This window comes from Phyllopteryx taeniolatus, chromosome 10 (assembly GCF_024500385.1).
Source record: "Phyllopteryx taeniolatus isolate TA_2022b chromosome 10, UOR_Ptae_1.2, whole genome shotgun sequence".
Lineage (NCBI taxonomy): Eukaryota > Metazoa > Chordata > Actinopteri > Syngnathiformes > Syngnathidae > Phyllopteryx > Phyllopteryx taeniolatus.
Genome location: NC_084511.1, coordinates 18,571,697 through 18,585,198, shown reverse-complemented (window position 1 = coordinate 18,585,198; position 13,502 = coordinate 18,571,697). Strand labels below are relative to the sequence as shown.

The 13,502-nt window shown below is 43.3% G+C and overlaps 1 protein-coding gene across 1 annotated transcript in view; it reads right to left on the bottom strand.

The window, feature by feature from the left end:
* LOC133485222 (uncharacterized) overlaps positions 1–13,131 on the bottom strand; it is a gene marked incomplete at its 5' end in the record, with an annotated part of 115,799 nt that extends 102,668 nt beyond the window's left edge. Inside the window, 2 exons of the mRNA XM_061788639.1 lie at positions 10,376–11,351; positions 11,481–13,131. Coding sequence (XP_061644623.1) covers positions 10,376–11,351; positions 11,481–13,131 — 2,627 coding nt within the window. The remainder of the gene's footprint in view (positions 1–10,375; positions 11,352–11,480) is intronic.
* Between the last annotated feature and the right edge of the window lie 371 nt (positions 13,132–13,502).

The following is a 13,502-nucleotide window of genomic DNA, read 5'->3' as shown; positions in this document are numbered from 1 at the left end:
CATCCGGGAGGCATCCGAATCAGATGCCCCAGCCACCTCATCTGGTTCCTCTCGATGTGGAGGAGCAGCGGCTCTACTCTGAGATCCTCCTGGATGACCAAGCTTCTCACCCTATCTCTAAGGGAGAGCCCGGACACCCTGCGGAGGAAACTCTTTTCGGCCGCTTGTATCCGGGATCTTGTTCTTTCACAGGTCGTGATCATAGGTGAGGGTAGGAACGTAGATCAATCGAGTGCGTTCAAGTAGTGTTAATGAGTGTTTGAGTAGTCTTTATGAGAGCAAGACTCGTGCATATAAGAGTGTTTGAGTTGTGTTAATGAGAGTGTTTGAGTAGTCTTTATGAGAGCAAGACTTGGGCGTATAAGAGTGTTTGTGTTGTGTTAATGAGAGTGTTTGAGTAGTCTTTATGAGAGCAAGACTTGTGCATATGAGTGTTTGAGTTGTGTTTATGAGAGCCTTTCAGTAGTTTGTGTGTGTGTGAAAGCATTTGAATGGTCAATGTGAGAGCTAATCCTGAATAATGTCCCTAATGGCCCCTCATACGTCAATCAACAGATGATTTAGGTAAATTCTCATGGCCTACTCCAATCAATCTCTTACACACACACGCACACTCACACACAAAGGGTAACGGCCCCTGATATTGACGGATGCTGTCATCCAATGCCATTAGCTTTATTTCTGCACACCTTGCTGGTTGCTAATTTAATCTCATCTCTGATAGAATGTAATTTTATTAAAAATGGGCCCTTATTAATATCAGAATCATTTTCAGTCACTGATGGGTAGAGAAACTTTCATTACAGAGAGAAATTGCAGCAGAAAGATGGCTTTGAAATGGGAGACAGTGAATGTGATTGGACAAAGATGTATGGGAGCACAGATGCAATAACCGACCTCATTAGCTTCAATCAGTAACCTGAATAAAGGGTGGAACATGCACACATACAGGTATGCGTACACTTATGCACACTGTCTTAACATCATATATCGTGCATGGATGAAGACACACACACACACGCATGCACGCACACACACATTACTTATAGTACCAATAACAGACATACAATTTTCCCCAAAACTCAAGTTAACTACAACTGCTAAATGCCTATACACCCAAAGTAAAACTATAAATCTTCCAGTGATTGTTTTCTTTAACCCATCTACAATAAGTATACACCATCTCGTGTACTGTATTTAAAAATTTTACAGGGTGAAGGTGTACCTCTACATGGATGGATAGATGAATGCCAAAAAAATGAAAGAATTAACAGATTGCAACTGACTTTATTACCTCCCACAATTGTGATATGTAGGATCACTGTGCAAGTGCCAAGAAAGACCCCACAAATGTTGCCTGAAAAAAAAAAGATCTCAAAACTGTTTTAGTCCGCTAAAATCGAGGCCAAGTGGGGCAGCAGTGAAAAAATCTGTTGTGTGCATCCATTGGCAAAGAGTTGTCACGCCACTGAGTGACATTTTAGTTTTAGATGAAAGTTTGGATGGCACATTGTAATAAGCAGGTACTTCTCTTCTTTCCTGCTTTCGTCTTGCAATAATTGTATTTTTGTATACTTCTCATCTCTTCAAGCTCCAAGTGCCTATGTTGCATAAAATAATCCTTTCTCGCATCACCTCAGTGGGCTTGAAAAAACTTCGTAGGGGAGGAATATCTACACTCCTGTGGGTGACCCCAGTAAATCTCACTAAACTCTGCATACCCCTGCCAAACCTGGAGATTGAAGGCCATCTTCAAAGGTCACTTAGCAGAACTGATCAACTATTCTCTTTAGGCCGAAAGGCTGGATAAGACTAAAAAAGACTGGTGTCCTGGGGCACAACTGAGGTTAGATAGTTCATGGAGGGATATAAAGTAGAAGGGTCTATTTGGATGAAGAAAGGAGGCGAGCAAAAGAAAGCAAGAGTGAAGATGAGTTGCCATGAAAAAGTATTCTAAAATTCTTCTACTTCTTCTTTTTTGCATAGTTTCTCCACTTTAAAGTTCAATATAATCAAACAAATGTAAATATCAGACAAAGATAATCCAAGTAAACATAATATGCAGTTTTTAAATGGTAGTTTTATTTATTAAGGGAAAAAAAGTATTCAAATCTACCAGGCCCTGTGTGAAAAATCTAATAACCCCTAAACCTAATAACTGGTTGGGCCACCCTCAGTGGGAACAATTGAAATCAAGCATTTTTTAACTCGTTCACATCTCTGTGGTGGTATTTTGGCCCACTCTTCCTTCTGCAGGATTGTTTTAATACAGCAACAGTGGAGGGTTTTCGAGCATGAAAGGTCATTTTAAGGTCATGCCACAGCATTTGAATCAGATCGAAGTCTGGACTTTGACTCGGCCACTCCAAAACCTTCTTCTTTTTTTTTTTTTTTTTTTTTTTTTTTAAGCCATTCAGAAGTAGACTTGCTGGCAGGTCTGGAGTGGGACAAAAAAAAAATCGGCCCTGACATTTTTGGCTGAGACCAGCCCCTCATAATTAGCAGAGCACAACCAATTAGTATTTTATGTATGTTTTCCACAGATGAACGTGTTTTATGATTATTCAAAACCCAACTCTAATTATCATGGTGAAGTGTATACTGTTTGTTTACTCATTTGGTGAATGGCTCACTTGACTGGAAAAATCGTTCACAAAGCCTTTCAATCCTACGACAGAGAGGTGCGACATGGATCTGTTTGACACCTGTCTTCTATCCTTTTTTATTGAAGTCATCTCTAATATACATTTTCTGAATTTCCCTGATCTAGTAGCTCAATTCGATATTTTTTGGTTCAAAGGTGCTCCCTCCTTTAAAAACCTATAACATGCATTTGTATCGGGCTAAAAACAGGCCTGCTTCATGAATTAGTGCAAAGCAACTACATCTTTAAAGAATTTGACATTGCCTTTCTTATATTCAATGTGGGCTAAATAAATATTGCTTTTCTCTATTCTGGACACAGGCAGCATGATAGCACTGATGCATGAATAAACTGCCCTAACTTAAGTAATGTTTAAATTATAAAGTATTTACTTATTCCATCCATCCATCCATCCATCCATTTTCTGAGCCACTTCTCCTCACTAGGGTCGCGGGTGTGCTGGAGCCTATCCCAGCTATCATCGGGCAGGAGACGGGGTACACCTAGAACTGCTTGCCAGCCAATCCCAAAGCACATACAAACAAACAACCATTCACACTCACATTCACAACTATGAGCAATTTTGAGTTGTCAATTAACCTACAATGCATGTTTTTGGGATGTGGGAGGAAACCGGAGTGCCCGGAGAAAACCCACGCAGGCACGGGGAGAACATGCAAACTTCACACAGGCAGGGCCGGGGATTGAACCCTAGAACTGTGAGGCAGAAGCGCTAACCAGTCGGCCACCGTGCCGCCACATTTACTTATTGATTTGGGTTATTTGTTTGGGTGCTTTTGTTAACAGGTTGAACCGCAGGATAGAGGGTTACAGCAAATTCAATGAAACTTTTCAAAACACCTTTAGGCTAACCTAAATAACTAAAATGCCATGACGTAGCCACACTCGCTCCTCATCCAACACTCAGCTATGACCATTGGCTATCTCATATGCATAATTAAATTACCATAGCTGCCTGATTTTGGGAAGTGTGCAATATTACATGTCATGAGCAATGGTGGTTGCTTTGTATCAATATTAATTGGTAACACAAATCAATTGCCATTGCTCAAGATGTAATGGAGGGCAGCTAACATTACCACCATCATCTTATAAGACTCGGTACTGTATTATCCAAACTTTATGACCAGCTTGCCGGTGGTGGCTGTATAACACTTTGGCACTCACACTGTCCCTAGGTTTCAAAAGCCATCTCCTCCTGCTAAGCCCATCTACAGACACACACAACTTCTCTGCACCGTCCCCCTTTTGTTATTTTTTTTCTCTCCATTTTTCCACTCATTTATCAAACACCTCTACACACTCAAGTAAACTAGAAAACACCTGGAGGGGTGGGACCGCTATCACTATCATACAATAATGATTGGTTTAGTTGATATCTAAGATGAACCAATGGGCTGCCACCTCTAAATTGTGGGTCGATATCTTAGGGGGAGAAAAAAAAAAAGTCCACCAAGATCAGCCAGGCCGGCCTCATGATGACCGGTGATGATTGGTTGAGTCTCTATTCAAGATGAATGGACTGCTACCTCTGAATTGTTGTTCTGGTCGCTTAGGAAAAAATAAAAATAAATCCGAGCAGAATTCAGTCAGCAGTGGTTTTGGCCTTGGAACTCTGCCATGGATGCCATTTTTGTCCAGTCTCTTACTTCTATTATTGAGTCATGAACACTGATCTTAACGGAGGCAAGGAAGCCCTGCAGTTCTTTACATGTCGTCCTGGGTTCCTTTGTGACCTCCTGGATGAGTTGTCGCTGTGCTCTTTGGATAATCTTTGTAGGCCGCTCATTCCTGGGAAGGTTCACCACTGTTACATGTTTTCTCCATTTGTGGATAACGGCTCTCATCGAGGTTTACTGGAATCCTAAAGCTATAAAAATGGCTTTGTAACCCTTTCCAGACTGGTAGATGTCAATTGCTATACTTCTAGTCTGTCCTTGAATTTCTTTGGATCGTGGCATTCTGTTGCAGCTTTTTGAGATCTTTTAGCAGACTTAATTTTGTCAAACAGGTTCTGTGATTCCTTGATTTAACAGGTATTGAGGTAATCAGGCTTGGTCAGTGAAAATTAACCAAAAAATATGATTAGCCACAGTTAGCCACAGGGGGACCATTACGTTTTCACAGACGGTAAGGTAACTTTAAATAGTTTGTTTCCCTTAATAAATAAAATCACTATTTCAAAAAACAGCATTTTATGTTTACTTGGGTTGTATTTGTTTGATGTTTACATTTGTATATCTTAAACAATAAAGTGGGAAAACTATGCAAAAATATAAGAATTTTAGAAGGTGGCCAATATTTTTTAATGGCACTGTATATGCAGCCGTAAATATAAGAACACTATCGGGAAAAGATTTGCTGCAATGCAAATAAAAGCAATTTCCAGGTTGTAGAGCAAGACAATGTATTGAATTTAGTTCAAAACTAGTTATTCCAAAGAGGAGACATAGTACCCATGTAGAGTACCAAGGTTTGATCAGTATATCCAATCAATAATAATACCAATAGTTCTAACCTTATAGTTTCCAGTGATCTGAGGAAAAGTGAAAAAAAATATTACATACACACACTAGTTAGTTATTTTTTAAAGAAAGACTGCAGACTGTCAATACACTGGCAAGAAGTAAGAACATGTTTGGGCTATAGTTAGTCTTGTATACATTCCCCGCTGTTGTCATATGATGACACATTTAAAGAAGACAAAGACACAATTAAACACTTTCATAAAAGCTAGACTGCTAGCTGCTAGCAGCATAATGCAATATTACATAATGCATGTGGTGACCTTTTACTCAGAAGGCTGCTTTCTAAAAGCAGCTCTGAAGAAGCAACTAAGACAAGAGGAGAGGGAGTGGTGATATCAGAAAGTCTCATGGATGAAGGGGTGCGGTGACGTAGTCGGGTGAAAATGGTCTCAAGGATTGTGATGTTTACCGCTTTGGAAACTTGTCGTTTTTTGGATTATATTGCATGATATTGTTTGTTGCGAGCTGACTGGTTGTACGAGAATCTCAAGTCCATTAATATGAAGTACTGTGTGTGTGTGTGTGTGTGTATGCATTTATGTGTGCTCGTACATGCGTGTGCATGGATGCGTAACTTGTTCAGTGTGGGGTCCCCTTGCAGGTGTCTTTTAATTTTGCCCACATTTGCATATATGCAATCAGGTAGAGTAATTGGGAGTATGCGAGTTAGCATGGGGAGACATGCACACAGTGGGTGTTAGTCTGTCCCAGGTTGCAACGAAATTTGCACCAGATGAGCTGATGAGGCTGATAATTGTGACACTGAGTGATGGCTCTAATCAGCAAAGGAATCTTCCTAATCAATCGACTTTAACCACCCCCACCCATGTCTCCATCTCCCAGGCTTCAAAACAACTTTGTCCCCACATGAAAGACATTCACATGCAAAGTGAGCATAGATAGCTTGAATCATTGACCTTGACAGGCTGCTGTTGAAATCATAGTGATAAGAACCACAAGGGGCGAAACAAATTGTCAACATAAAACTAAGTAAATATGTGATGCCTGTCAACTGAGCTGAGCTTTTAAAATAATAGAACATGGCAAGTTATTTGTATTGTTATAATGTTATACTCATATTGCATTGCTTCCCTGAACCATCACCTTAAATTATCATGGTGGAGGGGTTTGTGTGTCCCAATGATCTTAGGTGCCAAGTTGTCTGGAGCTTTGTGTCCCTGGCAGGGTCACCTATGGGGCAAAAAGGTCCTAGGTGAGGGTCCAAAGTACGGCTCAAAGATACCCTATGATGAAGACGATATTTGTACAGTGTTTTCCCTTGCCCCCCAGAAGTGGTTCACTGGGGCCCCCCTCTGGAGCCAGCCTTGCAGTTGGGGCTCGATGATGAGTGCCTGGAGGCTGGGCCTAAACCAAAGTAGCCTGGCCAGGGACAGCCTAAAAAGGCAGCGTGAGTCCCACTTCCCATGGGCTCACCCGCTGTGGGAGGGGGCAATGGGGTCAGCTGCAAAGTGAACTGGGTGGCGGTGGAAGGCAGGGTCCTTGATAGTTTGATCCCCAGTTACAGAAGCTGGCTCTCGGGACGTGGAATGTCACCTCTCTGGCAGGGAAGGAGCCCGAGTGGGTGTGCGAAGTTGAAAATTTCTGACTCGATATAGTCGGGCTTACCTCCGCACATAGCTTGGGCTCTTGGACCAGTCCTCCTAAGAGTGACTGGACTCTCTTATCCTCTTGAGCTGTCCATGCTGAGAGGCAATGACAGTGAGACTTGGAAGTGTCATGGGTGTGTGTTCCGGTTTTTGTCTTCCCCCTGTTTCACACACACCTGCTCCTGTGAGCATCTTCACCACCTGTGCCTCGTTCACCCTAATTACCCCTTGTATTTAACCTCGTGTCTCATTCCCTCTCGTCACCAGTTCGTTGTACCGTGTCGTCGCGTTCCAGCATTCCTTGTTTCCACGTCACAGACTCACAGTAAGACTTGACCCTGTTCCGATTATCGACCTCGCCTCTTTGCCTCATGTTTTTGGATACTGTTGCCTTTCTTGGATTGCCTGCCTGTATACCGACCTATGCCCGTATATTAAACCTCTCTTTTTGGAAACTGTCCATTTGTTTTGGAGTCGTGCATTTTTGGGTCCTATCCTCTGTTCCATTCATGACAGGAAGGGCATCATTGGGAGGAACGGTGTCATGAACTCCTCTGCCGTACCATTATTGGAGCCTTGAGGGCGCTTTGCCTCTCTCTCTCCCCTTCCCTCTCTCTTTCAGCACCTCTCTCAAGCCGCGCACGTGTCTCCAATCAGACCTCATCACCACCGACATATAAGCCTGCCTGATCCCGGAAATCCTCGGCAAAGTATTGCAGCTTATTCCAGCGGTACCACGGCCCACTTACCTTACGTAAGCCACACTGTTCCTTGTTCCGCTTTTTTACTCCAGTGTATCTCCTCTTTCCCAGTATTTCCTCGAGTTCCTGATCCAAGCCAGCCGCCTGTCGTCTCCACTGCCTGCCACCTGTCCATGCCACTGCCTGCCAACGCACCCAGGACCACTTTCATTACCTAAATAAACTGTTCATCACAATTTATCTGCCTCCGCTTGCTCTTGGATCCAGCTCCTCTCCATTCGTGACAAACGGCCCCCGATCAGAACCCAAATGGTGATCTAATATTGGAGTTTTGTGCTTGTCACAGATTATCTATAATGAACACAATGTTCAGACAATGTCAGAAGGAGTTTCAACTCCCATTTCCCACAGCACTTTGCCCATGTCTCGGGGGAAGTGGGGGACACTGAGTCTGACTGGGCCATGTTCTGCACCTCCATTGTTGAGGTAGCCGACCAGCGTTGTGGTCGTAGGTGGTCAGTGATGAAGTGTGGCAATCCCCAAAATCATTGGTGGACACCAGCGGGAAGGGATGCCGTCAAGCTATAAAAATTCTAATCGAGCCTTTTTGGCCTGTGGGCAGCTGATGGGTACCAGCTGGCCTAACAGAACGCAGCTGTGGTGGTGACTGAGTCAAAAACTTTGGTGTAGGAGGAGTTCGGTAAGGCAAGGGAGAATCATTTCCAGACAGCTTTGAAGAAATTCTGGTCCACCATCCGGCATCTCAGGAAAGGGAAGCAGTACACCATCAACACTGTGCATAGTGGGGACAGGGTGCTGCTGACCTCGACTCGAGACGTTGTGAATCGGTGGGGAGAATACTTCGAAGACTCAATTCCACTGACAGTTCCTCAAGACTCTGGATGTTGTGGGGCTTTCCTGGTTATGACACCTCTGCAACATCGCATGGACATCGCGGACAGTGCCTATGGATTGGCAGACTGGGGAGGTGGTCCCCCTTTTTAAGAACAGAGCCCGCAGGGTGTGCTCGAATGACAGGGAATCCCACTCCCCAGCCTCCCTGGTAAAGTCTATTCATGGGTTCTGGAAATGTAATATTAAACCGCAAGGGGACGGGCGTCGCCGTGGTGGCTCAGAGCGCTTTCTCTCTTTCTTTTTGGAAGTGACCACAACAAACATCGCTGGCGACAATGAATGAAAGCTTCGCTATATCGTCCGCCACAGTTTTATTAAAAAAAAGTCACAAATATAGTTATAGTATTGTTGTAAAACCCAACAGATGTATACTTATAGATAAATATTTACACATTTAAATACTTGTATTTAAATGTGCATTCCGTGTGTATAAATAACTCCCACAATCAAACTCATGCGAGGGATTTGAGTCTGAACTAGGCATTGTAGGATGTGACATCTATCTAGCAGATGCCGTGATATGGACCAATCAGACCCAAGCTGTTTTCCATATTAAAAGTAGGGAAGATGAGTAATCCAATCAGAACAAAGCTCATTTACATGGCACATAATACTGAGAAATCCGACCGTCTCAAATGCCAGGTGGAAAAGACCAACTAGAATAGCTTGAAAAACGACATTTTGGTCCAACTAAAATTATGATGCAAACAAGATAAAAGGACATCAAAGAGGAGCACAAAAAAGAAAACAGTGATGACTCTTCTGTCATGAAGAATATGTTTTGTTTTCTATATTTATTTTGTTACCACAATAATTATCTCTCAGTCCAGGACAATACATAAGAAATAATGTAAAAATGAATCATTTGGTTCAAGCCTTGACAAAAGTTCACACACTGCGACCATTAGACAATATTTATGTTTGGTCTGTGTTTCCTAATTGGAATAGTATAAAGTAAAATAATAATAATAATTAAAAGGGTACTCTTGAGCCTGCGTACAAAAGTGTGCCCAAGAGTGTGCCATTATATCTTTTAAATGTGTAGTTGTAGCTCACTTTGGAGTCATCATGAAAAGGGCATGTGCTTAGAATGACACCTTATTTTGGTGACAATGACAGGGTTTATGGATTGTAATACTTTGGATGAATTCAATCAGAAGGAGAAGCACTTGAGAGGAGGATTGCTGAGAAAACCCATAATTACCAACAACTAACCAAATGGGCCATCTAGGCATACAGACACTTAATTGGTGCTTAGCATTTTCTGTGGAAAGGTACAAAACACTGACGATAATTTTGTAATGGGGACCATTAAGTCTGAGAACCTGGCATTTAGGCTTCACGTAGAGACAAACACTATTGCATATTGGCACACACACACACACACACACACCAAGTGATTGCATGGAAGTTAGTCAAAAATGACCTGGAGAGCTAATTTTCTTGCAATATCTTTGTAATAAAAAATTGTCATAATTAAAAATTCCTGCTATCCCTAAAAATACATGTTTTTAATATCCTGCCATTGGAATTTTTAACTTACCTTACAAACATTTATCAAATTTTTTGTTTTTGTACAGTATTACTACCTCTAACTTCCATAAGTGGGTCAAAAATGACCTGCAATCATATCTTGATGGCACACGTTCAGTTTCTCGGTCAGTGCCCAAAAACCCAGCCACTGCTGCTCCCGCCCAGATAAAAAGTGCATGGGTTGCATCATGAAAGGCATCTGGTGTAAAAACTGAGCCAAAATCATTGAGGCAAAGAATAACAACACATGTGGAATCACACCCGGAGATTCATACACTGGTATATATATATACCGGTGTATATATATATATATATATTATATATGTGTATGTGTGTGTGTTTGTGTGTATATATATATCTTCTTCTTTTCCTTTCGGCTTGTCCCGTTAGGGGTCGCCACAGCGCGTCATCCTTTTCCATGAGAGCCTATCTCCTGCATCCTCCTCTCGAACACCAACTGCCATCATGTCTTCCCTCACGACATCCATCAACCTTCTCTTTGGTCTTCCTCTAGCTCTCTTGCCTGGCAGCTCCATCCTCATCATCCTTCTACCAATATACTCACTCTCTCTCCTCTGGACGTGTCCAAACCATTGAAGTCTGCTCTCTCTAACTTTGTCTCCAAAACATCGAACCTTGGCTGTCCCTCTGATGAGCTCATTTCTAATTTTATCCAACCTGGTCACTCCGAGAGCGAACCTCAACATCTTCATTTCCGCCACCTCCAGCTCTGCTTCCTGTTTTCTCTTCAGTGCCACTGTCTCTAATCCATACATCATGGCTGGCCTCACTACTGTTTTATAAACTTTGCCCTTCATCCTAGCAGAGACTCTTCTGTCACATAACACACCTGACACCTTCCTCCACCCGTTCCAACCTGCTTGGACCCGTTTCTTCACTTCCTGACCACACTCACCATTGCTCTGGACGGTTGACCCCAAGTATTTAAAGTCCTCTACCCTTGCCATCTCTTCTCCCTGTAGCCTCATTCTTCCCCCACCACCCCTCTCATTCATGCACATATATTCTGTTTTACTTCGGCTAATCTTCATTCCTCTTCTTTCCAGTGCATGCCTCCATCTTTCTAACTGTTCCTCCAGCTGCTCCCTGCTTTCACTGCAGATCACAATGTCATCTGCAAACATCATGGTCCACGGGGATTCCAGTCTAACCTCATCTGTCAGCCTATCCATCACCACTGCAAAAAGGAAGGGGCTCAGGGCTGATCCCTGATGCAGTCCCACGTCCACCTTAAATTCTTCTGTCACACCGACAGCACACCTCACCGCTGTTCTGCTGCCCTCGTACATGTCCTGTATTATTCTAACATACTTCTCTGCCACTCCAGACTTCCGCATGCAGTACCACAGTTCCTCTCTGGGTACTCTGTCATAGGCTTTCTCTAGATCTACAAAGACACAATGTAGCTCCTTCTGACCTTCTCTGTGCTTTTCCATCAACATCCTCAAGGCAAATAATGCATCTGTGGTACTCTTTCTAGGCATGAAACCATACTGTTGCTCGCAAATACTCACTTCTGTCCTGAGTCTAGCCTCCACTACTCTTTCCCATAACTTCATTGTGTGGCTCATCAACTTTATTCCTCTATAGTTGCCACAGCTCTGCACATCACCTTTGTTCTTAAAAATGGGCACCAGTACACTTTTCCTCCATTCCTCAGGCATCTTCTCACGCACTAGAATTCTATTGAACAAGCTGGTCAAAAACTCCACAGCCACCTCTCCTAGATGCTTCCATACCTCCACAGGAATGTCATCAGGACCAACTGCCTTTCCATTTTTCATTCTCTTTAATGCCTTTCTAACTTCCCCCTTACTAATCATTGCCACTTCCTGGTCCACCACACTTGCCTCTTCTACTCTCCCTTCACTATCATTTTCCTCATTCATCAACTCCTCGAAGTATTCTTTCCATCTACCTAGCACACTGCTGGCACCAGTCAACATATTTCCATCTCTATCCTTAATCACCCTAACCTGCTGCACATCCTTCCCATCTCTATCCCTCTGTCTGGCCAGCCTGTATAGATCCTTTTCTCCTTCTTTAGTGTCCAACCTGCCATACATGTCATCATATGCCTCTTGTTTTGCCTTTGCCACCTCTACCTTTGCCCTGTGTCGCATCTCAATGTATTCCTTTCGCCTCTTTTCGGTCCTCTCAGTGTCCCACTTCTTCTTAGCTAACCGTTTTCCTTGTATGATTTCCTGTACTGTGAGGTTCCACCACCAAGTCTCCTTCTCTCCTTTCCTGCCAGAAGATACACCAAGTACTCTCCTGCCTGCTTCTCTGATCACCTTGGCTGCAGTGGTCCAGTCTTCTGGAAGCTCTTCCCGTCCACCGAGAGCCTGTATTACCTCTTCCCGAAAAGCTGCACAACACTCGTCCTGTCTCAGCTTCCACCACATGGTTCTCTTCTCTGCCTTTGTCTTCCTAATTTTCCTCCCCACCACCAGAGTCATCTTACACACCACCATCCTATGCTGTCTAGCCACACTCTCCCCTACCACTACCTTACAGTTGGTAACCTCCTTCAGATTACATCGTCTGCACAAGATGTAATCCACCTGTGTGCTTCTACCTCCGCTCTTGTAGGTCACCCTATGTTCGTGCCTCTTCTGGAAAAAAGTGTTCACTACAGCCATTTGCATCCTTGTTGCAAAGTCTACCACCATCTGTCCCTCCAAGTTCCTTTCCTGGATACCGTACTTACCCATCACTTCTTCATCACCCTTATTACCTTCACCAACATGTCCATTACAATCTGCACCAATTACGACTCTCTCTCTGTCTGGGATGCTCAGAACTACATCATCTAGCTCCTTCCAGAATTTCTCTTTCACCTCTAGGTCACATCCTACCTGTGGGGCATAGCCACTAATCACATTACACATAACACCCTCAATTTCAAATTTCAGCCTCATCACTCGATCTGATACTCTTTTCACCTCCAAGACATTCTTAGCCAACTCTTCTTTTAAAATAACCCCGACTCCATTTCTCTTCCCATCTACACCATGGTAAAATAATTTAAACCCTCCCCCTAAACTTCTAGCCTTACTGCCTTTCCACCTGGTCTCCTGGACACACAATATATCAACCTTTCTCCTAATCATCATGTCAACCAACTCCCGAGATTTTCCTGTCATAGTCCCAACATTCAAAGTCCCCACATTCAGTTCTAGGCTCTGTGTTTTCCTCTTCTCTTTCTGCCGAAGAACCCGCTTTCCACCTCTTCTTCTTCTTCTTCTTTGACTTCGACTTCGACTTCGACTTCGACCCACAGTAGCTGAATTTCCAACAGCGCCCTGCAGGTTGACGGCGCCGGTGGCGGACGTTGTTAACCCGGGCCACGACCGATCCGGTATGGAATTCTTTGGATGAACGCTCATATTTGTTTGGCAAGGTTTTAAGCCGGATGCCCTTCCTGACGCAACCCTCTGCATTTATCCGGGCTTGGGACCGGCCTACAGTTTGCACTGACTTGTGCCCCCCATAGGGCTGCATTTGTGTATATATATATATATATATATAT